The 25,764-nt window shown below is 53.5% G+C and overlaps 5 protein-coding genes across 5 annotated transcripts; 4 read left to right on the top strand and 1 right to left on the bottom strand.

Annotated features, from left to right (window-relative positions):
- Positions 1-35: 35 nt before the first annotated feature.
- On the top strand, positions 36-806 carry CORC01_03343 (DNA replication complex GINS protein PSF1; the record flags this gene model as incomplete). The annotated part of the gene is made up of 3 exons (XM_022614993.1): positions 36-62; positions 126-655; positions 713-806. 3 exons carry the CDS (start codon positions 36-38, stop codon positions 804-806), a joined length of 651 nt encoding a protein of 216 aa, XP_022478452.1.
- Positions 807-3,418: 2,612 nt separating this feature from the next.
- CORC01_03342 (cyclic nucleotide-binding domain-containing protein) lies at positions 3,419-7,019 on the top strand (the record flags this gene model as incomplete). Its single annotated transcript, XM_022614992.1, has 5 exons — positions 3,419-4,487; positions 4,545-4,687; positions 4,738-5,284; positions 5,336-5,769; positions 5,823-7,019. The coding sequence occupies 5 exons, from the start codon at positions 3,419-3,421 to the stop codon at positions 7,017-7,019; spliced, it is 3,390 nt and encodes a 1,129-aa protein (XP_022478451.1).
- A 4,376-nt stretch (positions 7,020-11,395) lies between these two features.
- Positions 11,396-12,619, top strand: CORC01_03341 (uncharacterized protein; the record flags this gene model as incomplete). Its single annotated transcript, XM_022614991.1, has 1 exon — positions 11,396-12,619. One exon carries the CDS (start codon positions 11,396-11,398, stop codon positions 12,617-12,619), a length of 1,224 nt encoding a protein of 407 aa, XP_022478450.1.
- Positions 12,620-18,595: 5,976 nt separating this feature from the next.
- Positions 18,596-21,497, top strand: CORC01_03340 (kinesin motor domain-containing protein; the record flags this gene model as incomplete). Its single annotated transcript, XM_022614990.1, has 2 exons — positions 18,596-19,337; positions 19,390-21,497. 2 exons carry the CDS (start codon positions 18,596-18,598, stop codon positions 21,495-21,497), a joined length of 2,850 nt encoding a protein of 949 aa, XP_022478449.1.
- Positions 21,498-24,629: 3,132 nt separating this feature from the next.
- Positions 24,630-25,736, bottom strand: CORC01_03339 (uncharacterized protein; the record flags this gene model as incomplete). The annotated part of the gene is made up of 2 exons (XM_022614989.1): positions 24,630-24,902; positions 25,389-25,736. The coding sequence occupies 2 exons, from the start codon at positions 25,734-25,736 to the stop codon at positions 24,630-24,632; spliced, it is 621 nt and encodes a 206-aa protein (XP_022478448.1).
- Between the last annotated feature and the right edge of the window lie 28 nt (positions 25,737-25,764).

Below are 25,764 nucleotides of genomic sequence, written 5' to 3'. Positions count from 1 at the left end.
CTCTTGTTTGCTCGTCTGACAGATGATCGGTCAATATGTACGGCGATTTAGGCAATAAGCTGGTAAGACCTCAGCAAAGGACAAACTTTCATCGCGTAGTCACTAAGAGCTAACGCGTCTGGCAGGTGCAACATGCTAAACGAACCCAAAACCTCGCGCATTTGCCGGCGTATCAAGCCGAGATAGTACGCGCCGTTACGCGCGAGGTTAGAGACCTCGACAAAGATGTTACGGAGCTCCTGGAGCCTTTCCAGGGCTCCTTTGACCCGACCGCCGACCAAGCGACAGCATGCACAGTACTTGTCAACTACCTCTCCATGCGGAGGAACAAGCGATGCCTTCTAGCATACCACCGAACCCGAACGGATAAACTTGAAGAGCTGGCATGGAAGGGAGTAGATGTACTTGATTTGGCCGGGCAACAAATACGAGGCAATGCAGGATCATCAACGGGGCCCAAAGGCACCTCCGACGTTCCTACGAGCAGTCTGAGTCCACAAGAAGAGGAGTATGTGAGGCAATACGGTGATCTGTTGGCCGCCTTCAAAGGGCAATGGACCGATATCGACTTGACGGGTAGCTTGGAGCCCCCACGAGACCTTTTCATTGACGTGAGAGTCTTGAAGGATGCAGGAGAGATCCAGACCGAATACGGGTGAGTTTGAACCTCTTGAGCCGCAGATAAGGATTGCGTCTGACGCCGGGGATCTAGCGCCATCAACTTGACCAAGAACAGCCAGTTCTATGTCAGACAGGGCGACGTGGAGCGGCTCATAGCACAGGGTTATCTCCAAAAACTCAGCTGATGCCTAGGATCATCTTCGACCTGGCTGGCCAGTATCAGAGCCTCGAGATAACGATACTAAGAGGAATGTGTCTTCATTTCTCCCATTCTTGGAGATTGGTGGAGCTTGGGTGGTACGGATGTGCGGCCACCTTGACAAGACCCTTGCACGGATGAGATTCGACGTTGTCGTCCGAAGTTAGGCGGGGCGCCATTGCCGGCGAAATATCGTTGTGCGATGCGTCAAGATGATGCGAGCCACTCGAAATCTGAGCAATATTCTGCTGGCACTTCGCGGGGTACGCGGGGCGCACACATGCAGTTTCAAGAGGTTGAGTGACAGGACTCACCAGAGGAGACTAATCGGTGCTGACTACTTCTCTCCTGCCATGAGCCAAAGTAACGGTGTTGCGAACAGGAGCCTGATCCAGAGCAACATGGTGCCAAGATGTGCATCGCGGACGGCTTCCGATGCGGCCGGCTCTGGCTCGCAGTGCAACACAATAAGATCCGCAAAAGAGTCTGATGGAGGTTCAATTAACGATATCCGGTGCCAAGATGGCATGCGGCTTATCTAGGTTGCTGGGCTGACTGAGTCTGTAACGGGCTCCTTGCTCTTGGCCTGTCAGCGATGGGGGGAGAATTGGGGATTATGTCTCGCAGGTGGTAGCCAAACGTGCACTCCTTGGGCCATAACAAGCCAATGTGCGGCAGCTTGGACCAGTTGCGGTGGCGCGCGGGGAATGGATATCAGATGTCGCGATATCGGCGGCGGATGAGCAGAGCAGAAGCGATGGCCACATTGGAAGATCGGGCTGCTATGTACCTCAGATAAGTCTACGACCTTGGACGTCTCATGCGGCGAATCCAAGCAGGGCCGCCATCTAACGAGCCGCAAAATGGGTAGCCAGTCAGTCATCTACAAAACAGCTCAGTTGCAAAGCACAGGCATGGCCTTGTGCGCTGCATTGCATCATTCGCCGCATGACGGTTGCTGTTGGCCGGCTTATTGGACATGGCTAAGCTAGGCCGACCCTCCTGATCGTCAGCCCAGGGGAGGGCCGAAGTATGCAGCAGGCCGAAGTAGGAGACAACAGGTTAAGGTAGTCTTACAGAGTAGGTAGTCTGCTGATTGTTACCGTAGTTCGTCTTGCAGCGTTGCAAACACCTCAAGCCATTGAAGGAGACGATGACGAGCAACTGACGCCGAATTCTCCAATTGACAAGTCGTATGTATTACCCCACGCGAGTTGTAAAGGAAGCACAGTTTGAGCATGCATTGCATTGGCTCTTTCAGACGTGAGCTTGGGCTGGGATATGGTCTGTCTTGAATCTTGATACATCAGGGAGACGGACAGTCGACGGTGCGGGCGTCTGCCCCCCGTTCACCTCCGCCTACGGCCCACGGTCCAGAGCTAGCCTCGTTGTTATTGGAGAGCTGCGAATACCATACTTTGTACTACGATGATAGACCTACACTAGGCGAGGTAGAATGAGTAGGTAGAGGGAGAAGAAGTGTGGGTGTGGAGAGGGTGTGGATGGGGATGTGGAGAGGGTGCGGTGCAGAGAGTGGCCCCGGCTGCCGAAGAGCAAACGACAACTGGAATCCTGGATCCGAAGTGGGGGAGCCGACTTTTGAGAGGGTGGCTTCCCAGTTGGTCTGCCGTGCTTCCAGTCCAACCATTGTACCCATTTCGCCATTCCAGCGTCTTGCAGCGGCTGCAAGTGGCTCACTGGAGGGGGCACGAGGGGTCGCCGTGCTGTGGGTGCAGGGATTGTTGCGGCGTTACCTAGTGGGGTGCAACTCGAGCACCATCGGCACCTACCCGCGGGCGGTCAGCAAGCAAGCACGCTGCACCGCACCTATGGCAACCCGGAATACGATGGGCTGCGGAATGCCCGCACCAGATACCACGAGGATTTGCGCTAGCTTACCGTAAAGAGAGGACAAGCACCTCAGGAACAGCCTAGTCGGTACCTTGCGTGAAGTACCTCAATACCAGCCCGAGTTACCTCACCATGCAGTGCACGCAAGTAAAAGTGGTAACATGCCGTAGGAGACACGCTACTGAGGGGCGAGGGGCCACATGCAAAATGCAAATTTGACCTGGATCAAGGTTTGTCGTTCGTCTAATTCTGCGTGCTGCTGCTGCGTTGCACACGCGCCATGCCATGCCATGCCATGTTGACGACAGCCTCCAACTCTACGTAGTATACACATGGATACGGCTCACGCTTTCTCCTCACGCTCTCCATCTCCGTCCCGTCTGCTCTAAACCAGCCGGTCCACCCACTTGGTAATACATCCAGGTTCGTGCTCTTCTCCTCCATCCAACCCTTCTTTGGCTGTATTAGCCTTTAGGCCTTTCCGCTCACGACCCAGATCCAGAACAACTTACACGGGCCATCCTGGCTCTGCCCGTAGATCTAGCCCCCGTCCGGCTGCTATCTCCTAATACACTTTCTCGTCTCTTATCTGCGCCGACGCCCTCCACACATTTCTCTCCTCAATAACAGCCGCACCACCGGCCTGGCACCCTGACGATTGGCGCCTCCAAAAGGTGCGACGGTGATTTCTCGGTGCCCTACCACCGACTCTTAACCCTCATAGTCACCAAGCCAGCTATCTTCGCCATGTCTTCTCCCAACTTTGCCGGCTTCTCACCATGGAGGAGAAGAGCCGCCTCCTTGAGCTCCCAGAGGTCCCAGAGGTCCCAGAGGACCAGCACCGAGATTAACCCGGAAAACCCGCTCCTCAGTCCCGGCCGGAGCTCTCAGCATGGTCCGGATTCGAGAGCCCTTCTGTCGTCTTCCGTGAGCTCGAGTCACCGAGAGCCGATTCGTTCCTTCATCCACGGCAACGTGAGGGACCACCTAGGCAAGCACCCCGTGGTCCGCGCATACGTCACCCAGGTCGCACAACCAGCTAACATGCCGTCCGTAGCTCCTGTCGACAGCGCCCAGTCTGCCCGCAGCGTGCGCGAAGACACGGCCGAACTCGCCTCATACCTCTTGTCCGACAAGAAGACGGGCCAGAGCCCAGCATTCCTCTCGCGCCAACGCTCCCAGTCGTCAGCTCTCACACGGGAAACCGCTATTTCAGATAACGAGGAAGACGACGATGACGAAATTGCCCATGTAACGAGCTCCGAGACGATACAAGAGGTATCAGAACCTTCCTCGCCGGATGGAGATGAGGAGGAACTGCCAGATGATGGTCCCTCCATTTTGACGAACCTACTCAAAAAGTCACCTCCCCAGTCGCACCGCGATCCGTCACCGGAACCACAACCCGAGCCATTGGAACCAACGACCCCTGAACCGAAGCGAGCGCCCTCCGTGGAGAGGCAGGAACGAGAGCTACAGCGACCGACGAGGACTGCTGCCGAGGAGCCTACCGAGCGCACTCCTCTGATCCCCAGGTTGTCGTCTGATAGTTTCGAGAGCTACCATACGAGCGGAGCCAGCACCGAAATCGACGTGGAAGGGCAGAAGCCACGACCTCAGAAGCGGTGGCTGCATGGTTTGAAAGATCTCACCGTGAATGTGGAGGAGCGCATCGTTCATGGTATTCAAATCGCGACGAGCCCCAAAGCTTGGGACCGCCAAGCCTTATGGCAGAATGCCGTGGTCGCCCCAGTATCTTGCCTACCGGCTGTTATTGTCGGATTGTTACTCAATGTTCTTGATGCGCTGTCTTACGGTACGCCCTCTCTCACCATGGTCTGCTAAACCAGATCATTTGTTCTAATTGGGCTAGGCATGATTCTATTTCCCCTCGGCAAGCCCATCTTTGCTGGGCTGGGCTCGGCGGGCATCTCCATTTTCTATGTTAGCACCATTGTTTCTCAGTTGACCTTCTCGACTGGCAGTATTTTCAAAGGAGGCGTTGGCTCCGAATTGGTGAGTTATCCTGAACCATGCAGCAGGACCCCTTGCTGACCATCCCAAAGATCGAAGTTGTACCCTTTTTCCATAATATGGCCCAAACAATTACGGACCATATTGGCGAAGATCAACCAGACGCTGTGATCGCAACGACGATTGTCACGTATGCAATTAGCTCCATGATGACAGGCACAGTCTTTTACCTCATGGGAAAATTCAACTTTGGCTACATGGTTGGTTTCATCCCAAGACACATCTTGATCGGCTGTATAGGAGGTGTCGGCTGGTTCCTGGTTGCCACGGGCTTCGAGGTGTCTGCCAGAATGGATGGCAGTCTGGAATACGACATGGACACACTTCACAAGCTTTTCCAATCCGACACGGTACTTCTCTGGCTGACACCCCTTTTGCTCGCTATCATACTTTTCTACAGTCAGACAAGAGGTGCTTCCAAGTATTTCTTGCCGCTGTACATCATCTCTATTCCGATTGTCTTTTATTTCTTTGTATTCTCCCTGGATGCGCTTGAGCCAGACTCTCTCCGAGATCACGGCTGGATTTTTGAAGGACCACCAGCGGACGAGCCATGGTGGTACTTCTACACGTTATACAGTAAGTCGATCTCGACTCAGGTGTCCAACTATTGCTAATATTCTACTCTAGAGTTCAACCTAGTTGAGTGGGATGCCGTTTTGGGGTGTATTCCTGCCATGTTGGCACTCACCTTTTTCGGCATTCTCCACGTTCCTATCAATGTTCCGGCCCTGGCTCTGCAGACTGGGGAGGATAATGCGGACCTTGACCGCGAGCTGAAATTGCATGGGTACTCCAACTTTATCTCTGGCTTGTGCGGCAGTATTCAAAACTACCTCGTCTACGCCAACACCGTGTTTTTTATGCGATCCGGCGGAGACAGCAGGCTCGCTGGCGTCATGCTAGCAGCCTTGACCTTTGGTGTCATGGTCATTGGCCCCAAGATCATTGGCTTTATCCCTATCATGATGGTTGGCACTCTCATCTTCGACCTTGGCTTTGAGCTTCTTCTCGAAGCTGTGTGGCTTCCGAGGAAGAAGCTGAAACTGGCCGAATATTTGACAGTATGTTTCTTGACCATGTTGTACTTGTCAGTGCTAACTAACTCTCTTATCAGGTGATTGTAATTGTCTTGGTAATGGGCATTTACGATTTCGTCATTGGCATTGGTGTGGGCATCATCCTCGCATTTGTGTCACTGATTATTCAGACATCGAGAGTATCTGCTGTACGAGCAAGCTATACAGGCGAAATAGTCGGCTCTACCGTGCGCAGAAACCCTTCGCAGCATCACTACCTGCAGGAAGTTCGTCGACAAATCTACATAGTCAAGCTCACTGGCTTCCTCTTCTTCGGCACCGTCGTCAGTGTTGAAGAGAAGATCCGGGCTCTCATCGACGACAGTGCCTTCACGGAAAGGCCTATTAAATATCTCGTTATCGACCTGTATCACGTCACAGGCCTGGATTACTCTGCTGGTGAAGCTTTCAATACTATCAGCAGGTTGCTCGACAACAAGGGCATCGTCATGGTGTTGAGTGGAAAGGACGCGGAAAGTGAAGTCGGCCGCAATCTGCGGGCCATGGGGCTGGGCAACGAAAGCATCGAAGTCACCTTACTTCCCGATCTCAACTCGGCTCTAGAGAGCTGTGAGAACGAGCTGCTCAAGACTCTTTACACAAGTCAGGATGCGCTCCACAATGGCTCTCGTCACGCACCAACCGCCAACCTGGACGTTCCTTCGAAGCCAGACCGGGGATCGTTTGATTTGGTCATCAACTCGCCGAGACGTAACCATTTGCACGAAGCCGCCAGAAACGCGCTGGCGAACACAGAGTCTTTGGGAACAAAGAGGTGGCAGAGCTTCAAGGAGCCTCTGCGATTGATGTTGCAAATCTTCCAGGGCCTGAGCGAGAGGAACGAAGATTTCTGGTTCCGGGCTGTTGGATATTTCTCCCGCAAGGAATACCAGGCCGGTACGGTCCTATTCACGAGAGGTGAGCCCGCCAAGGGTTTCTATCTCGTGGAGAAGGGCATCCTCCGCGCCGACTACGACCTGCCACAAGGCAAGCTCGCGGAGAGTATCGTGGCGGGCACGACGTGTGGCGAATTGCCCTTCTTCTCAGAGACGGACCGCACAGCCACGGTGACGGTTGATAGAGACTGCGTTGCCTGGCGGATGGACAAGGAGGGGTGGCAACGACTACAGAAAGACCAGCCGGATGTCGCGCAGGAGTTGTTGAGGGTGTCTCTAAAGTTGACGAGTGAGCGGATGACCTCCATCACTTCGTATATTTTGACCACTGCCGGCTAAGCGCCTCACGGTCTTTAAGTATTTCTCACGATCATCAAGCGCGGTCACCGAGATGCTTTCTTATTTCTTTTCTTTATGTTATTGGAGTTGCTAGGATACATGGGGAAAAAAAGGGAGAGAAGGTTGTGAAAAGGGGTTGGGTTCTTCAGTACATCGATTTGGCTTGGCTTTCCATTAGCGAGGTTGTGCTTTTTTACATACTTCTACTGTTGATAGCCTTTCTTTCCTTGAAGTACCTACGTACCTAGACATCAGGCACGCAGAGTGCGAGTCCTTCACCCTCTGTGTAAAAGTAAACAAAAATTTGACATCAACAAGGGATTGATGGGTTTGTGCAACTCGATCTGCTTTTTCTCTGGACAAACAATACTTAATGACAGATTGGCAAGAAGAAACAAGTGAAGAAGAGACATGTCTTGCTCGCATGCCGGGGTGTTAGGAGCTAGGCTAGCTAGCTAGCACCCTTCGATTTGCCAAATCTGGTTGGTTTTGTTTTTGCCTCGTCTTGATGTCGTGTGCTTTGTCTCGTATCACTGGCTATTGTAATGTCACGTTTTGTGTCACGCATTCCAGTACTCGTATGCGAATACACTAGGCACATTGTCGACTATTGACTCTCTGAATGTCTACATCCAAGGTAGACCAAGATTGATTACTCTTTTTTATGTAGCGTTGAACTTCTAGCTGCACATGTACCATGCTAAGTTGACGGGGATAGATGGCAAGGTGTATAGGGAGCGCACGTCGCATTGTCTTCGATGCTGTTATTGTGCTTTGCGCTTTCAGCCCCCGTCCGAGGTTAAAACTAGAGACGACTTTGGGGATGAGGTGAAATTTTTACTCCAGCGGGCGCGTAGGTAGATACGCAACGGGCTCCCTAGATGCTTGATCTGTGTTGTCCGTGGTCGATGTTTTTTTTTTTTCACTTACTTCCCACCGCCTACCTACCTTGAGCGAGAGAGATATGTTTGAGGTCGCAACGTTATGCTAGGATTTAGGATTTCTTATTGGGACTTTCGTGGGTATACCATGAGGAATTGGCTGTGACGATGAAGTCGGTAGAAAGGCATCCCCCATTGGATTCGATCTTCTTCGTTGAGGAAGGGACAGGCTACTTACCGTAGCAGACGGGCGACTCGATTGTTCTTCGATATGAGTCAATTCTTCACCAGCAAGATGCTGTACGATGGGTTATTGGTGAACTCGGGAGGCGCACCGCATCCCGCTTGCCGGGTCTGCTCAGGTTGACAATGCTTTGTTCCCCGGAAGATGTGGTATCTAGCTGGAACCTTCACAACCGGAACTTACTCGTAGATTTACTTCGGATTGTTGTTTTTCATTAGACAATGCCAAAAGTCGAGGCACTACGGGGCCATATCACCGGCTCAAGATGTTCACAGACAGCGAAGAGAAAATCAGTCTATGGTGGATAGGCAGTTCAATATCTTCCTGCAACTGACGTCGAGGGCCAGTCTTTTTTTTTTTTTTTTTTTTTTTAAACTGGAACCAGCACTACTGTGGAACATGGAATCTGTGTAGCGACGTGGCGGGAAAACGGTGTACCAGAGATTTCTTGGAAAACTTTGGGATTTCGAATATGTGTGTTGGAGAAACAAGAAGAATCAGAAGCTATGCCTGCCCCATCCGCAGAAAATCCAAACTCGGCCAAGTCCTCTGAAGAATTGGGAGCTCCAAATCCTATCAACCGGTTACTCTTGTGCTTTTGATCTCGTGCGGGCCTCGAGTCAAGAATCACTGGACAGGTCGCATTTGTCCGCAAGATACATGTCCGACTCTCCGGTTTGATTTGACAACTGGACTTTGACCCAGCTGTCGGATGAGCAGATTGAAGGAATCACCTGCCCTCTGACCGAGAACAATATCCTGTTCTGCTAGCAGGACTTCAGGCTACATCAGAACTCCCACGGTCAACCTTTACAGAGCCGTCGCCATCGTGTCGTGCCTTTGGCAGCGAAATGAATGGAGCCAAGGGAGCGCCATACCTGCCGCTAGAATAGCAGCCGTCAAGTCTTCTATGATTCAACTACTAAGAGACTCGGCAGATAGCTTGTGCGTTGAAGTCCAGAGCCACAAGAAGCTCCATCAAATATCGTTGGCGCCTGGAATGATGTGTGAGGGGGGGAAGGGGGGGCTCAGACAAAGGTCCTCTGCCGATGTTGTGTGTGTTCCGGTACCTGGCCTCTGCCGGCATGAGGCGGTGCGGCTTGGAGGCCCCTGCCATGTGTGACAATGACATTGAGCCTTGGTGTGATCGTAGCATGACGGCTAGATGGTGGAGCGCTGTCGATGGTGTACGAGTTTGGGACTGTATAAACGACGTATTGAGCTAAGATTGGACACTGAGACGACAAGAGACGCGTCCTACAAAAAGAGGTTGAGCCGCGGCACTCAAAGCCTTGAATAGATATTTTGAACTCTTGGCGGTCTGAGACGGAAAAGATAACTAGGGATCTGATATTCTCTGTTCCAGGGTGTCGAGGCGATGGAAAGGAACGGCAGCCTATGCCACGACGCCAAGAGACGAATCAAAAAAAAGGCTGAGGGGGGGCAACGTAGTACTTCCACTGAAAGACGATGGCGTGCCGCACAACTCCCCAAGTCAACCCAACATCTTCATTCTGCCACAAAGGGAAATTACGATACTCACAGGGTAAGGGGGCAAATACAATACCGGCAACTTCGGGTTGCGATGGCAAGCTATAATATTCATACTTTGTCTACGCAAAGGGTGGCACCGACTTGGCGGAACCCTCTTCTCCTCATAGTCGGCAACGAGCATGGGTAGTTGGGATGGGGCGAAGAGGTGGAATCTTTGGCGAGGTAGACTTCATTGATGGACAGATGGGTCTATTTCAGGCAAGTACGCTATCTATGACACATCTTATGGTGCGAGATGAGTTATACGCGGCGAAATATGCAGTAACTGTTGGGGATGATATCGCGGAACGTTGAGCAAGCCAGTCGCAGGAACGCATCAAGAGCTTCTTTGGGAAGCCCAAGGGGAAGGGAGTATGGGACCGCTTGAATCCATTGCTAATGTAAAGTCACTCCGTTGTCAAGGAGATTACGTCGTCGCCGCCGCCGCCGTCGACAGTTGGAAGCAGCCTCTCTTTAGGAATCCAAAGATTCAGATGAACCCCCCTTTTTCGGTGAACTTACTGCGTTACATCCCGATGTCAATGTCTTCCACGTCAATGCCGTGTTGAGTCTGGCTCTCCCTGATATTGGGAATTTATGCGCGCAACATGGGGGGCTGGACTCTGACGGACACATAAAGTGATAGCTTATAGCCGTCACCACGATAACACCTTGTGAAATGACGTTACTACCCCAGCTAGGATCGGGGGGAAAGGGACAAGAAAAGGCAGAAAATGACCTTCCTCCTCGATCAATTACTCGGCATATTCGGCCGGGCGTGGCTACGTCGACCTCTCTCTCGTCCGCTTTTACTCGCAACACTCCATATTCGATGATACTCGCTAGATACCACCCTTAACCAAAGACAACATTACCCACCACAACCCAATCTCGGCATCAACCAGCTGAACATTTGCCCAAAAAAGTCTTGTGTTTGGCGGATAACCGTGGGCAGACGAGAAAGAAAGCAAAAAGTCAATTCCTCTTTGGCAGTCCCGCCCATAAGGCACGTAGCAGATCATACCAGTAGTAATGCCAAGCTTTGGGTTTGATGTTCGTCCCAAAATCATGCCCGTTACCTCAACCTGCTCGAACCGCCTTTGATGGTTTTTTTTTTTTTTTTTTTTTCCATTTCCGTCCCAACTCTCGAAGCTTTGGTCAACATTGCGAAGAGTAAGGGGAAATATATCCCACCCGTCATCTTCTCCAGCAACTCCTCAGCTGACACCGCCAACCAAGGCCCGAAAGCCGAACGGAGAACAGACGGACCAAAGTTGACGCTCTCAACCAAGAGCAAAGGCCGCGGACCGGCGTTGTTGTCTCTTTTCTCGTCACACAAAGACCACCTTGGGGCCGGGCCCGAGTATAAGCAACTGATGATTAATTCCCGTCCTGACGAAGGGAAATCTCACACCGGAAACCCAAACGGGGGCTCGTCGTCGGATTCGCCACCACCAACCCAGAGTAAAGGGGTACCCACCCGCATTCGACATCCGGAAAGGCGCGGCGGCGTGCGTGCGCAACGGAATAAAAACAGAAGTGGAGCCCCCGGACTTGACGTACCGGAAATCCAACATCCCCCCCCAAAGGCTATCCGTACAGACCCTCAGCCTTCTTTTTCTTTCATCTCTTGCCTCTTGAACAATCTTACATGAAAAACATGCTTTTGTACCGGATGCGCTAGCAGAGCATACCCCGAGAAAAGATACCAAAGAGATATGAGCTTGCGGTCAATACTGGGCGGTGGCCGAGTAAAAAAGCCCAAACCAAAGCCGAAATCGTCAGCTTCGCCACGGAAGAACAGCGGGACAGGTAGCCCCCGCCAGTCCGGCGGTGGCAGCGCTAAGCAGAAGACCGCTACTCCATCAGCCGCCCAAGGTGACGATTGCTACGACGACGACTTTTTCCATGACAGGCTCGAAGATGCAGGGCTCGTCGCGGCGCTGGCGACGGACATGTCGCTGCGCGATGTCGTGCAGGCCATCAAGTACACCCGCAGCCGCATGTTCGGCCCCGTTCCCATGGAGGCGACCGGCATGAACTCCACGCGCACCGCCGAGGTGCTCAATTACCGCAGAGCCATGCCCGGCATAGTGACAATATCACACCTCCATGCGCTCCTAATTTCGCCAACGGCTGTGGAGCGCGAGATCGCAGAGTTGCAGCGCGGCGGAGTGGTTCGCAAGATCTACGTGCAACGTCGCGGCGGCCTAGGCGAAGCCCTTATCCAGACCTCCGAACTGGAGGAGATGATCTCGCACTCTGCAGAGCTAGACGACGACGCAAAAACCGCCTTTGCGACGTTTCTGAGAGAGAACCCCCTGGCTCAGACGATGCCACGCCTGGCTTGCGGCGGCCACAGACACGCCGACGCCCTGGTGCGGGCCGGCTTTCTGACGGCCAGTATACACCCGCAGCACGTAAACACACCGTTGATGAACTTGCACTTGCGTCCCGAAGACCGCGGCAGCTTGATGAGCATCCAGGCTGTCTCCCGCGCAGCGTCCGGAAGCTTCGACGCCGTGGGCGGGCAAGGGGCAATACACGCCGCGGGTGGTGGGGGAGGAGCGCCGAGTTTATCCCGCGCTGACGCGTCATCTTCGGGCGCCGAATTTACCATCGCGGTGCCCGGGAACGGGTCTTTTCTAAAACTAACCGCCGCCGCCGTGCAGCACCTCACCCAGCTGCTGTCCAAGTCGCAATTTAGGGAGATGCCCGTATCTATGCTGAGGGAGCGATGGGAGGGTGGCGTAGCCCGAGACGAGGCACGCCTGGCAAGGAGGGCCAGGGGAGAATTCGCTGGTGTGCTGCCGGGGAGAACCAAAAGATGGAAGGAATTTCACGGCTTGGAGTTCAACTGGGTGTTGGAGGAGGCTATGGGCACCGGTCTTTTGGAAGTCTTTGAGACACGGAGCGTAGGCAGGGGAGTCCGCCTGCTATGATCGTGAGACCCGTAGTCCGTTTACGTCGTCTGCGCAGCGGGGAAGATTTTAAGCTTGATACCGTGGAAATCCCAAATGCACCTCGGCCAAAGACACAATGTTGGGTAAACGAAGTCGATGAAACCTGCCTCTTGACAAGCTGCCGTGCGTCGCTTGGCGCACTCATACAAGACTGTGATGCCATGGCCGCCTTCTGGCATGTTCGTCCGAGTGTCGTTTCTTTGAGAGTTCTTAGATAAGGGAGAAATCAAAGAGATAGAGCTGCTGTGACACGTGCAAGACACCCCGATCGAGTCAGTTGCTGTTATAAGCCCACTGTCGTAGGTTAAGGAGAGAAAAATCCTTACTGTCGAAATAAATCATTGAACCGCTGGATAGATGGCAAACCCTTGAAGGTTGCCTGGCCAGCTTGAATGGGGAACAAGCCTGTTGATTAGTGAAGCTTCCCCAGAACCCTGGCTCCCTAGTGGCTGCTGCCAAGCACGGGAATCGTTGTGAAGGGTCGCACTTGGAGGCGAGGCAGAGGTCGATGCGGCTCCAGGTTCACCTAGGTAAATCCCAGATGTTGGAGTTTGATCTTCCATGCTTCGCCCAGCCGCAGAGCAGCATGCGACTGGACCAACGTTTAGACGAGAAGTGCATGTTTCTAAATGCGACCTCGTTAGTCGAGGCTCTTGAGTCATGGCACGGACCTAGGAAATCAAGAGCATGAATGTCAACCGTCCCTCATCCGTTCTTTGCATCGATTCGCGTGCTGCTGTCAAAAGTTGAAAGACTTGGGAACTGAGATGTGGTAAGAAGCAGAAAGCGACACACACCATTGTTTTGCCTCACATGGAAATCCAACCAAGCCACTGCAGTTGGCAAATTTCGGGTTGTAGTTGAGGTTTTCGAAACCTGCAGAAAGGCTGTGTGGGAGAGAGAGGTACGATAGTTTACGTCCATCTGCAGCTACTGTTCCAGACAAGCCAGAGTATAGTATTGCCCGAGCAAAAAGATGTTGGCTCACAACTGTCAAATGGAAATGCTTTAGTACAACATCCGAGGTCGGGTCCACGGGAGAGCAGGGAAGGTTAACCCAAATCCACCCAATCAGTCAAAAGAACTCGGATGCCGAGGAAGTTTCGCGAGACATCTCCACTAGCCAGTATATAGAGAGCTCGTTAATCAGAAGAGCGTTTACACTAGTCATATGCTCAAAAATGCTTGCTAGGGATCGTCAGGAAGAACATGGTCCAACGTCGAGTCCGCCGTTACCCTGCAGACTAAGCTCACCAGGGAAGACTGTTCAACTTCCTCAGGGGGCGCAAGATGTTGCAGCTTGCCTGCGTGCATTAACCAAACGTAGAAAAAGCAACTTCGAGATGCAGGCTGAGGGACGGATACCAACTTCCAGTTCCAGTCAGATGCAGTCAAGCCAAAGTAAGGTAAACCGAGCTTGGGCCAGCGTCTGTGCTTCTACTTGAGCTTGCGCAACGCTCGCTTTCGAGCCGGCGTCCAACTTCCTCGGTAATGGTAGTTGGTAGGTACTCACGTACCGTGTTGATGCGGATAGAGGATCGAAATGCTAAGCATGGTGAGGCACTTGCGCCACCATTCTGCGACGTGGGAATGCGGAGACGGAGCAACTAAGAATACCAGGTTCATCGAATGACGGGAACACTATAGTACGGGATGAGGTCTGGCAGTGATACATGAACGTCCGGCACAACGGCTCGCCGAGACTCGAGAATGCCCCGACGTCGGGTGTTCTGCCATCCCGTCCGTCGTTCTCTGAACGTTTTCTGCTCGACCTCCAGATAGATTGATGGCCTGGGCCCCAGACTCAGAGACGCAATGTCCAGTTTGATCGATTCGAAGGAGGGGCCTCGTAGGATTGGTGTGACGGGCCCAGGCTCTGGAGATTGCCAGAGCAGGGTCAAGGTCGGATTGTATTTCATTGGCGAATGAGATTCGGCGGGGAATGGACGAGGCGGCAGCGGTGCAGCTATGGTGCCTGTCGTCACACAGACTTTTACCCTAAGTGCGTCTTCTCCAAGTCTGGGTCGTGCTAGGAAGCTTGCCGGAGACGGCTCCTGCAGACGTGCAGAAAATGTAGCGCATGAAGGCTGTTATCGAGGCCTTAGTTCGGCATGCCTAGACGATTTGCGCACGGGGACACCACTCATGGCAGCTCGTTGGCTGGAAGAGGTAGTGATGTGATGGCACCCGGAAATTACAGCATGGTCCGTCCATATGGGGGTCTCTGGCAATTCGCAGACGTTGTTTGATTGCGACCACGGTTGGCACTTTAAAGTGTTTGCCCCAGCCATTCCATTCGCCGCGCTCTGTCCAATTGTTGATCGAGTCGACGTTGTCGCGGAATCTGTGGATTCGGGGACAGATCGAGAAAGCACCGAGGGTGATGGGCGGGTCTAGAGGAAGATGGGTATGAAAACCCGAGCTTTTGGTGCTTGTGGAAGGCTGAAGCTAGTTATTCGTACAAAGTAGGCCTTTTTTGGTGGTGGAGTGAGGCGACGCGTATCCTTGGTTATCCTGTACCACCCAGAACCCATACTCCGTGCTCTGCACAAATTTGCGAGAGACAAGAGGCATACATGTGGCAGCACCGTGTCTCGGCGTGGGATGGACAGGTGAGGCAGCAACATCACCACAAGTCGTTCCATGCGCGCCCTTGTTTTTTTGGTAGATGATGCTTGCTACTTGCTTGAATGCCTGTTGAAAAGCACGCGCATATGCGTGCAACGGTGGCACAGAGCTCGCGCATGTGCTTCCCTCTTGTCGTTAATCAAGTGCCGTCGGTCCCAGCGAGGTACGGATAGATGATCCATCATCCCACAAGCTCCTCTATCTCTCCCTCTCTCGCGCAGATGCAAGCCGGTTTGGGATCTGACAGCAGGGGTCCTCAAGGTACCCCGAGACCTAAGGGCCAAGTAGCGGCCAGGAGTCAGGCCATGGAGCGGCGTGGGTTATCATCCGTGAGGGAGGGGTGCGAAGCAATGACTGTGGTCCAAGTGCTCGCGCAGTCTCTCGCCATTAAAGGGGCGTTCTGATGTGCCGAGTACCATGGATACTTGTAGCTCGTGGCGGCGCCGTGTATGGCCTGGGACTAAGTTGGAAGGGGATCCCCCCCTTGCTGTTCCTGAGTTGAACGATGGTCCTTGCAGGGGATGTGACAGGGGTAAAATCTCCAAGTCTGGGTAGCAATTTGACGATGACCAGGCTAGTGAGGGAAAACTTCCTGGGTCGGGCTGCGGGCGTTGTGATGAGTGGTGTATCTCTTGGACGTTCTCTTTAGTACCTGACTAAGGTAGTCACCGATGGGGAAACAGGTCGTCACGGGGATGGAGAAGACAGAAGAGGCAAAGAAGGAGAGAGAAACTATGCTTGTGCGATTCGACTTTGAGGCCGGCGAGAGTTGCATGTGCCAATCGACATGCGAAGGGCGGGTAGAGATGGGGGAAACTCGAACATGTTGCACGCCCTTTTCAGCCCTGACCGGCTAGCTAGCGGAGAGAAGAGAAAATGGATGTGAAAGAAAAAGGTTGAGAAGGAGAAATGACACAGCCACGAGAAAGACAAGCCATAGACGGGGCAAGAGGCCAGGGGAGGTAACATCTCTCTTGAGTCTCCCTCCCTCCTCCCCTTTTTGTGTTTATTGGGACGAGTATCCGTACGGATACTCTATACTGTGTATTCGTACATGGCGTAGGTAGGTAATGTCAATCCCACCCCGGTTACATTTTGTCTACTCCTTCCTTTCCCCCCTGCTTTTCCGCCAGTCCTGGAGAGCGTTGTACGTACGTAGTACATTCGTACCCAAGCTCGATTCATCCAGAGATGACTTGTTTTTTTTTTTTTGTATTCCCTCTTTCCAGATTTGCAGACAACACGTCCCGCAATTTAACTTGACGCCGATATCGAGGATCGTCACTTAGTCAATGGTTTTGGCAGCTTATCCGCCATTGCGCAACACTTCCCGTTGTCGGCATATCCAAGCATAACTTTTTGTGGACTTCAAAAAGCAAAGAATGGAATAACGGCACGTACAGGGATCCACTATTTTTTACACTCCTGCACCCTGCTCGCTGCTTTGCCCCGGGCAAGCAGGACCAACGAAGAGAGGAGACCAAGAGGAGAAGAGGAGGAGGAGGGAGATGCTCTTCTTTCCCACTCGTAGCAGAAGGGAAAGAGAGTCCAACATTGGACATCCTTCGGATCGACAACGCGCCTAACACGGAAGAGACCTTTGGAGGAAACGGTACCACTGGCCTGGACTCTTCCTTAGTGTATCCGTAGACCTCGTTCACTTCACCCCCATCCTCTCCTGCCGCCCACGTCTACGGCTACGTCCACAACCACATCCAGATCGCTCCCAACTTACCCGACGGACTTACCTAGTAGTCAGCCACTCCTTTTACCTTCCTTGCCGTACACGTCTTCGCACACAACGGCCATTTCCCGCTTACCTTGCCGTCCGCTGCACTAATCGCACCGAAACGCACTTTTCATCACCACATTCACTCACGCCTTCTCCATTTTCTCGACCAAACACTCCTTACTCATCTCGCCTCGCTGTGCGCATATACGCTCTCCGTCTCCTTCCCCTTGACCGCGGGACGCCTCAACTAAGTTGACCTTTCGCCTGGTTCGATTTCGCCGCCGCCGCCGCCGCCTCTTCCCTACCTACGGATACTCCGCCAAGACCAAGAGACGCAAACAAGCCCAGCGCTCGAAACCCGTATCTCTCCTTTCTACAAATCATCGCAACCTCATCGGCATCACGTCGCTCATTGCATCCGCAGAGATTAGACTTGACGCAATTCCATCCCAATTGTACCGCAGCCCCGGTCGAATATCTTTCCGCACCTCGTCATCCAATTCTGCAGAATTGTTTCCTACTTCTCTTCTGTGAAGCTCAGACGCCCAAAGCCGCAGCGAATCCGCGTTCGCAAATCCCGCGCCCATCGCTGCTGTCGAAACATTTCCACTCGACGAAACCAACCCCTTCCCTCCCTCCCGCGTCCACCTCGATTTTTTTTTTTTTTGGCTTTCCCCTACCTGCCGCCCAATCTGAGTACCCGTCGCCATCCCAGTCCTGCGACTTTCGCTGCGCGAGACACCAGAGGCACCGTGCTCTGCAGACAGACGAAAAAAGAAACCCCCAGCCGTACGCCGCCCGCCGCCCGCTAGCGCAAAGAATACAGCTCGACGACGAAAAAGTCCAATACAGCCAGACCTTTGTTTTCCCTCCGCACTTGGCTCCAGCGGAGACGACAGGGCCCGATTTGAACCGCAAGGATCACTCTGCGAGACATACGAAGCCACCTCGATCCCAGTACTCCCCCTTCAAATCGCTTCACGCAGGCTTTCTCTCTTCTTACCACCACCAAACACGACAATACAGCGTTGTCCACTGCATCATCTTTTGGTAAGCCTCTGGTTCTTCCTCTCTGCTCCTATCCGCTCCGCCCCTTGGGATCGCCCTTATGCCGGCGCATCTGCAAGTCATGCCCAACTCCCGTGCCCGCTACCTTAATTGTCATGGTCCAGGTGCACTGACAACACTCCTGCCAGTATAGCCCCCAATCCGATGAAAACTTCCCACGTCACTCTGTACACCCTCAACGCATAATAACGTTTCACACGTCCCTGTTCGCGAATTGGTCCAGAGTGCTGGGATACAGGCATATTCGCAGGCCAGCTCCTAGTCCGCGCTCGTGATTTTCGGACGAATACAACCCACGCGAAGACGTCCCTAATCGACGTAATCAACATCCTGACGATCGCCCACCCTCTTCCACCCTCCGAGTTCATGGACCGACCACTTTCTCGATTGCTCCCGAGAAACTAGAAGGCTGCTTGCCCAACTCGGGACATCGTAACTGCTTACGGATCACGGCTCCTTCTACCTAGTTATTCAGCGAAATGGCGACTCTCCCACGGCCGTCCCGGCCGTCAAACGGCCCGCCAACCATGGCCTTGCCCGCTCTTCCTGTACCCAAGACCAGAAAGAGTACGGGGGGCATTCCCACGACGGCTTCCAAGGCCAGCCCGTCAACACCGAATTCTAAAAGTGGCCTTCGAGCTCCATCCGCCGGCTTCCTACCTCCCACGACCCCTGCACCCACTTCCGCCCTTCCGCAACCGCGTACGGCCTCTGCCATGAGTAATTCTTCATTGCGAACGTTGCGCAAGACAGTGAGCATCAACTCGTTCCCCCAACCGCCCCGAGGCGACAATCGCATCAGTAGCCTCCCCCCGAGTCCACTTGGTGCTGACTCCTCACTGAACTCCACACGCAAGTCAAAGGGTTCTGTCGCGTCGACTTATTCGCAGAGCAACGGCGCCCCGAGTCTGCTGAACAACAGCGCCGAGGGCAAGTCAATATCTAGCGCAAGTGTTCGGATGTCCGATGGCCTTATCAGCATCTCTTCACCACCACAAAGCAGGAGTTCTTCTGCCCAGGACTCATACTCAACTTCTGCGACAACGTATGATGACCCTATCGATGGAATGGCAGCAAAATCCTCATCTGACGGCAGCAGTGATAAGAGAGGTTCCAAACTAGACGGCAAGGGCAATGTGATTGTCAGTGTGAGAGTGCGGCCAGATGCGAGCGGAAACGAGAGCACAAAAGCCGAGGGCGAGTGGATGGTTGATGGAAGAAAGTCTCTTGTTGCGTATAGAGGAAAAGAAGGCGGAGACTATTTTTATGGTGAGCTATTACCCCGCAAAGCCAAACAAAATGTTCTAACTCGAGGTATTAGATAATGTCTTCACGACACACGACGACAACAGCCGAGTATACGACTGCTTAGCAAAACGTCTAGTCCGCCGTGTGATGGAGGGATACCACGGAACAGTTTTCGCCTACGGCATGACTGGTACCGGAAAGACGTTTTCGATGCAAGGAACCGCTTCTTCGCCGGGTGTGATCCCACTCGCAATCACAGATATCTTTTCCTATATCAGAGAAACACCATCCCGCGAATTCCTTCTCCGTGTCAGTTACTTGGAGATTTACAACGAGAAAATTCATGATTTGCTTAGTATGTCGACAGGGCCCGGCGCGGCGGCTGGTGGGCAAGAAGAAATCAAGTTACGCGAGGACAGCAAGCGCGGTGTTTACGCCAGTCCCTTGAAGGAAGAGATTGTGCAGAGTCCTACCCAGCTTCTCAGGGTGATTGCGCGTGGAGACCAAGCGCGCAGGACTGCAAGCACCCAATTTAATGCGAGGAGCTCCCGAAGTCATGCGGTTGTACAAATCGTGGTGGAGAGCCGAGAGCGGATACCAGGGAACCCCGGAGGTGGCGACAGCAAAAGGTCAGGAATGCTACCTGGCGGCGTTCGAGTGTCGACACTGAGCCTGATCGATCTCGCTGGATCCGAGAAGGCTGCCGAGTCCAAAGAGCGAAGAACCGAGGGCTCGCACATCAATAAGAGTTTGCTCACTTTGGGCACTGTCATCTCCAAACTTTCCGAACACAAGGACAAGGATGGAAAAGCGGCCGACAAAGATGGGAAGCATCTGCCTTATCGCGACAGCAAGCTAACCAGGCTTTTGCAAGGCGCGTTGTCAGGCGGATCGCTGGTGAGCATTCTTTGCACCATCCAGATCGGCGCGGCTGGCAGCGCTGCGTCCTCGAATTCCCACACATCAGAGACGATCAACACCCTCAAATTCGCATCCAGGGCAAAGAACAACATTGTCAGTCATGCCAAGAAAGCAGAAGAGGCCCTGGGAAGCGGCGGTGACGGCGGTGCGAGAGTTCTCCTGGAGCGTTATCGCATGGAGATCCTCGAGTTACGGCAACAGCTCGACACACAAGCCAAGGAAAAGAACGCAAAATACGCCGAGGAAGAAAGAGAGCGAGACGTCTTGGAGGAGAAGGCCCGTGAAATCGAGGCTGAGCATCGGCATGAAGAGCAAATGCTCGAAATGCAGCTGGCTCGCACAGCGCTAAAAGAACGGATCGATCATCTCAACCGTCTGATCTTGAGTTCCAAATCAATCGGCGTCAATGTCAGCGGCTCCTACAGCGCTCTGGGCATTCACCCTCGGTTCTCAATGGCCTCAGCAAGATCATCAATGGCTACTTCGAATGGCGGCAGGCCATTGCTCGAAAGGACAGCATCAATGACATCGGCGTCATCAACCATAGGCCGTCGCTCTAGCGGTCGTTCGAGTGGAGGACAACGTCAGTCTAGCGGTGAAGGGGGGGTTGTGACAGACGATGACAGCATTGGCGAATACGGAGATGGAAGTGCCTCTTTGTCGGCTCAGAACCATGCCCTGCAGGCCGACTTGGCAGACAAGACAAGATATATTCAGACACTGGAGAAACGGCTTATGCAGGCACGAAGAGCCAGTTCTTCGAGGACTTCGGTTGGTTTCTCCGCCCCGAATAAAGGCATCATGGTCGGAGAAGACCACAGTGTGTCGACGCTTTTGCGGGAGAAGGACGCCGAGATTGCAGAGCTTCGAGCTCGATTGGACGACAAGGATCGCATGCTGGGCGCGCTTCGGTCTGCGGCGCGGTCTCGAGACACTGCAGAGGGCCACACCGATGGCAGGACATCAGCTCTTTACGAACACAGTCCACCACCGACGATGAACCCGCCGCCAGCACCATCAGCCGCCCCGAATAAACCTCGCAACCGTACCAAGAGTGTCGATGAGATGAGCAAGATTCTGGACGAAATGATTCAGGACCGTGTTGAAACAGGCCACCTGGTAAAGGGAGCCCGAGGAAGCATCCGTGTCGTCAGCGATCGTAAGCTTGAGGTGCACCCGGAGTTGCCTGTGAACCTTGAACCCCTCAGGAAAGCAGCATCGTTTGACGAAACCAACAAGGTCTCGGTGATGGGCATGTGAGAGGGTCTCTCCTGTTGGGTGTGTAAGCTTCAAATGGGTTTTTTTTTTTTTTTTAAATCTGGTGGTGGGATTGGGGGGGTTTTGCGGGGGCCGCCCCGGGACCCACGGAAAGGGGGGGGGGGGGGGGGGGTGTGGGTGTTGGCTGTTGGGTGTGTGAGCTTCAAATGGTTTTTTTTTTTTTTTTTAAATCTGGTAGTGGGAATGGGTGGACTTTGCGGGGCGCCTCACAGGACCACCAGAAAGGCGTTCGGGAAAGATCGATAACGATCTGATTTTGGTTTTCTTCTTATACCCTACACTTACTTCGCCGCGGTCTCTGGTTGGAAAGACGGCGGTCCAAATCACCCTCTTTCGACGCTAGCCATGACTGTCGGCCTGTTTTATTAGCGTACTGATATGTCAACGAGGAAGGAGTCGGCAGATTTGAGGCACAACGACCACATGTGGTCCCAGTGCATTAGGCAGGCTCGGGTTATTGATACTGGCACAGGGTTCAGAGGATGGCGGGAAAAGCGACGAGGCCTGCCAGTGGCAGTTTAATATTGGATTGATGGATGATTATGATGGCTCATGTGCATCAGGAAGCAGGCCTGGTCAGCTAGCTAATAACGGATGAGCGGCTACGACATCCAGAAGAAGAGACTATCATGATCCATCCGATGCCACTGTTCTTCCCGTACCCGTATCCGTACCCAAACGGCCGAGCTGATTTGGGTGCGGGCGAGTTTGATTTGCAAGCCTCTGATCCAGCAACACACGGGAAAGACTCGGTTTGGGAAACGTTGCGCCAATCCCGAGGACCCGCCAGAGTCACGTCTTCACATGACGGATTACTGCATCCTGTTTGCTTTCCGGCGTGTGGCGAACTAACCCTCTGTGCCCACCAGTTCTGTTTGATGGCAACGCAGTTCGCCTCATGAGACGGGTACTGGCCGGAATTCGTGACCAAGCTTGCATAAAGGGAGAAAGGGGCACAAAGGTCGAGGGAGAGCAGTGGGCGCGGGACGTAATACACAAGGCAATGTCGATGCCATATCGCGGGGCATTGCCACGGCGGGGGCGTATATTAGTCGCGATATAAGATCAAGGCGTCTGAGTTAACCCTAGCGCGGGTTTCCATCTTGTACAAATGAGAATGCAAGACGTGGGTACAAATATTCAGAGGCAGAGTAGAAGCAAGGCTGAAACGAAGAAACCATCACGGCCATCCCGAAGTCGCAATCTCGGCGCTATCCGCCCATCAATTTTAACAAAGTGAGCTTTGGAAAGCAAACAGAGTGTACAGGACGAGGTTCCCAAGACGGCGGTTTGCCGAGTCGGGTCAGAGGAGGGGGGGGGGGGGGGTTTGCGACCACAGCACCTATGGTGGAGTGGTGCAGGGGGTCCTCGCTGCGTCAGGGGTTGTCCTGGGGGGGGGGGGGGGGGGGGGGGTGGGGGGGGGGGCGGGGGGGGGGGGGGGGGGGGGGGGGGGTGTTAAAACAAAGAGCATCTAGGTAAGTTGGTTTAAAGCTTCCCGCGTGGCTAACGGTGTTTTCTTGGGAGAGATCGCGGCGTGGCGGCAAAAGACGAGACGGACGGAAGCGGCGGGCGCACGGTCGAGACGAGCACGGGCGCGCGTTGGATGTAATTTGGATTGATGACTACTTTTTGTAATCGTCTGTTTGTTGGTCGTGACTGATTATGCTCGGTGAGGTTTGGAAAAGTAGAGTGTTTGGTTGGAGGCTGAATGGACAGGGGCACGGATTCGAGAGCGTGGGATGTGAGGGAGCGACTTATTTGAGTTTCTGATGATGAGGTTGACTCGGATGAAGCCTTGAAAGCCTGGGATCATGCCTACCTTGCTTTTCCCCCCCATTTTTCTTGTTTCCTTTTCTCCCACGGCCTCTCCGTCTTGTGATGGGGCCGTTTGGTGTTTGCCGCGTAAACTCTGAATGGAGACAATGACCTTGACCTTGACGTGCGCCTACTACGTAACACGAAGCTTTTTTGGTTGAACAGGAGACCGGCGGGTTTGCGAGTGTCATTATTCCTGGTTGCCTGCCGGGCACAGGCGAGGGTGGTTGACGATGATGGATCGCAATATCCAATTTTGTTTTGATATGACGCAAATGAAACTTGCGGCCCCGTCCGACTATGGCGATCTGCAGAAAAGGACAAAACCTAAATTGGTGCGAATGACTCTCTCTCCGCCCCTCTCTCCCCTCTCTGGTTGAACCATCAATCATCGACGAGTTGTTGGCCTCTTTTGTCTCCTCTTCCTCCTCTCTGTCGCTCTCGTGGAGGCGTACCTCTGAGCTCCGTCTGTCTCGGTTTGTGTGTGTTCTTGCTGATCCTTTGGGTGGTGCCTTGACGATCTCGTGACGGTGTACAACGATGTTGTGTTTGGTTACTTAGAATTGAAAAAGTTGTTTGTTTCCTGCTGCCTTTTGAGAGATGACAGAGTTCCAGGAGGGGTCGGCTGTACGACACGGTACCATTTTCCGTCTTACGATGGGGATTCTGATGGTGATGTCTGTTTTCCCCAGCCTATTTTACCTTTGCTTCGCTGATTTCATCGTATTTGGGTCACACTCCAAGGTTTCAACGGCGCGGGCGGGAAAGCCAAGCTAAGATGCGACTTTAAAGGGTATCCGTACCTCAGGACACGGTATGAGGACGGCGGATCCCGCGCGCGCGCGCGGACAACAATACTGAAGGAGAGCAGATTTTCTCTTTTCAACGTCTTTTGTCAAAGATGCAAAACCCAGCTTGCACCATTTTCTCTGTTTTGCTCGGAATTGGCCAAAGATTGAGGGATCCAGAAAGGGGTCGCAACAGGGGTGTCGGTTCCCCATCTTTGGTGTCCACATGCGGCCTTCTGGATTTGGGTGCGGATATGTGCCTCGAATCATGCACACTTTGACGAACAGTCCGACCTATCGCGGCAGCCTGTCTTTTGTAACGTGCAGATGCAGGAGCGCGTTGGGGAGCCCGGGACACGGACTTGCGAAAAGGGAGCCAAGCGGGCGGGATGGAGAGAGAGAGAAAAAATGATTGAGGGTGAACGGACGGTCCTTCGGAATATTTCTGATGGGATTGCGGGACCGCTTGGTGGCTCCTTCCTCACCGTCTTACCACCTTTTTAGGAATGAGCTACTGGAGCGGGCTTGATGATGAGTTGACACTGACAGCCGAGGGGATGAACGGGCTTTCAGAGAAGGAAGTGATGGCCGTCTTGGGGAGGAGGCCCGGGAGGAACAGATGGAGGTGCGGCGACCGAGAGGCCAATGAGAGGCTGGAGAGGCGAGTAAGAGCGCCGAAAGGAGAAGAAGACGTTGCGGGACGTGCTGGGAACTTCTTTTGATTGGTTCCTTCAGAGGGGGAGGGGCGGATCTCATCCGAGGGAGGACCCCTGCGGTACAGGCCCTAAGGACACGGGGGCCTGGCTCTGACTGACTGGCTGCTTCATCGCCTGCTTCTTGGACTGTGACCCCGGAGATTCTGAAACGTGCTAAAATCGTGACTGGCGACAGCAGGAGGTGGGGGGAAGCTGCAAGTTCCTCAGCCTAACACAACACCTTGGTAGCAGGCTAGCAGCTACCTTCATCTGCGTGTAACTGTGTATGCACATTACCGGGAGAATACTTGCGCGGCGGGTAACCCTTGAACCGCCGGCTCCCTCATTGGGAACTTACTCGGCGCGTACTGAATCGGTCCCTGCAAACCGGTGTTGCAGATGCGATGCTCACTTCTGCCCTCGGTCTCCTCTAGGCTGTCGAAGGCGGATTTTCTACTCCTTTTGCAGCTAGGTAAGTTCGGGACTCGTCGTCGGGCTCCGTCTCTCAAGGGTGCCTCGAAAAGCTACTGCCCACTTTGATTGTGTTGCAACTTGCCACGAGCTGCCAACAAAACCCCCCATGCGAATACAACGTCAACCGTCCACCCGCCCGTCGCATTGGGAGAGTCGACGGTTTTTGGGGCTCTTTCTTGGTTCAACCGTGGTGCGGGATCGCCTTGGGTATGGCGATCCCGTGGGATCTCCCTCGCTTCTTGCTTCTTCTGGCTCCCCAGCGTTGGAGCAATGAGACGACGAGAAATGGCCAGCTGAAGATGAGGGGCTTGAGGGGAAACCCTGAACTGGTTTTCTATTCGGGGGTCGATCATGATGCTGCAAGAATCAGAAATCCCCGTTCCGCCCAGCACCGGACGATCCGCATAGGTGACGGCTGCTGCGGCTGCCTTCACCTTGGAACCGCGCATTGCCAGGCGCTTCGCAGTAGGTTTTCTG

Source organism: Colletotrichum orchidophilum, assembly GCF_001831195.1.
Source record: "Colletotrichum orchidophilum strain IMI 309357 chromosome Unknown Scaffold_20.1, whole genome shotgun sequence".
In the NCBI taxonomy this organism is placed as follows: domain Eukaryota; kingdom Fungi; phylum Ascomycota; class Sordariomycetes; order Glomerellales; family Glomerellaceae; genus Colletotrichum; species Colletotrichum orchidophilum.
The sequence above is the reverse complement of the archived record's forward strand: the minus strand, read 5'-3'. Positions and strand labels throughout refer to the sequence as shown.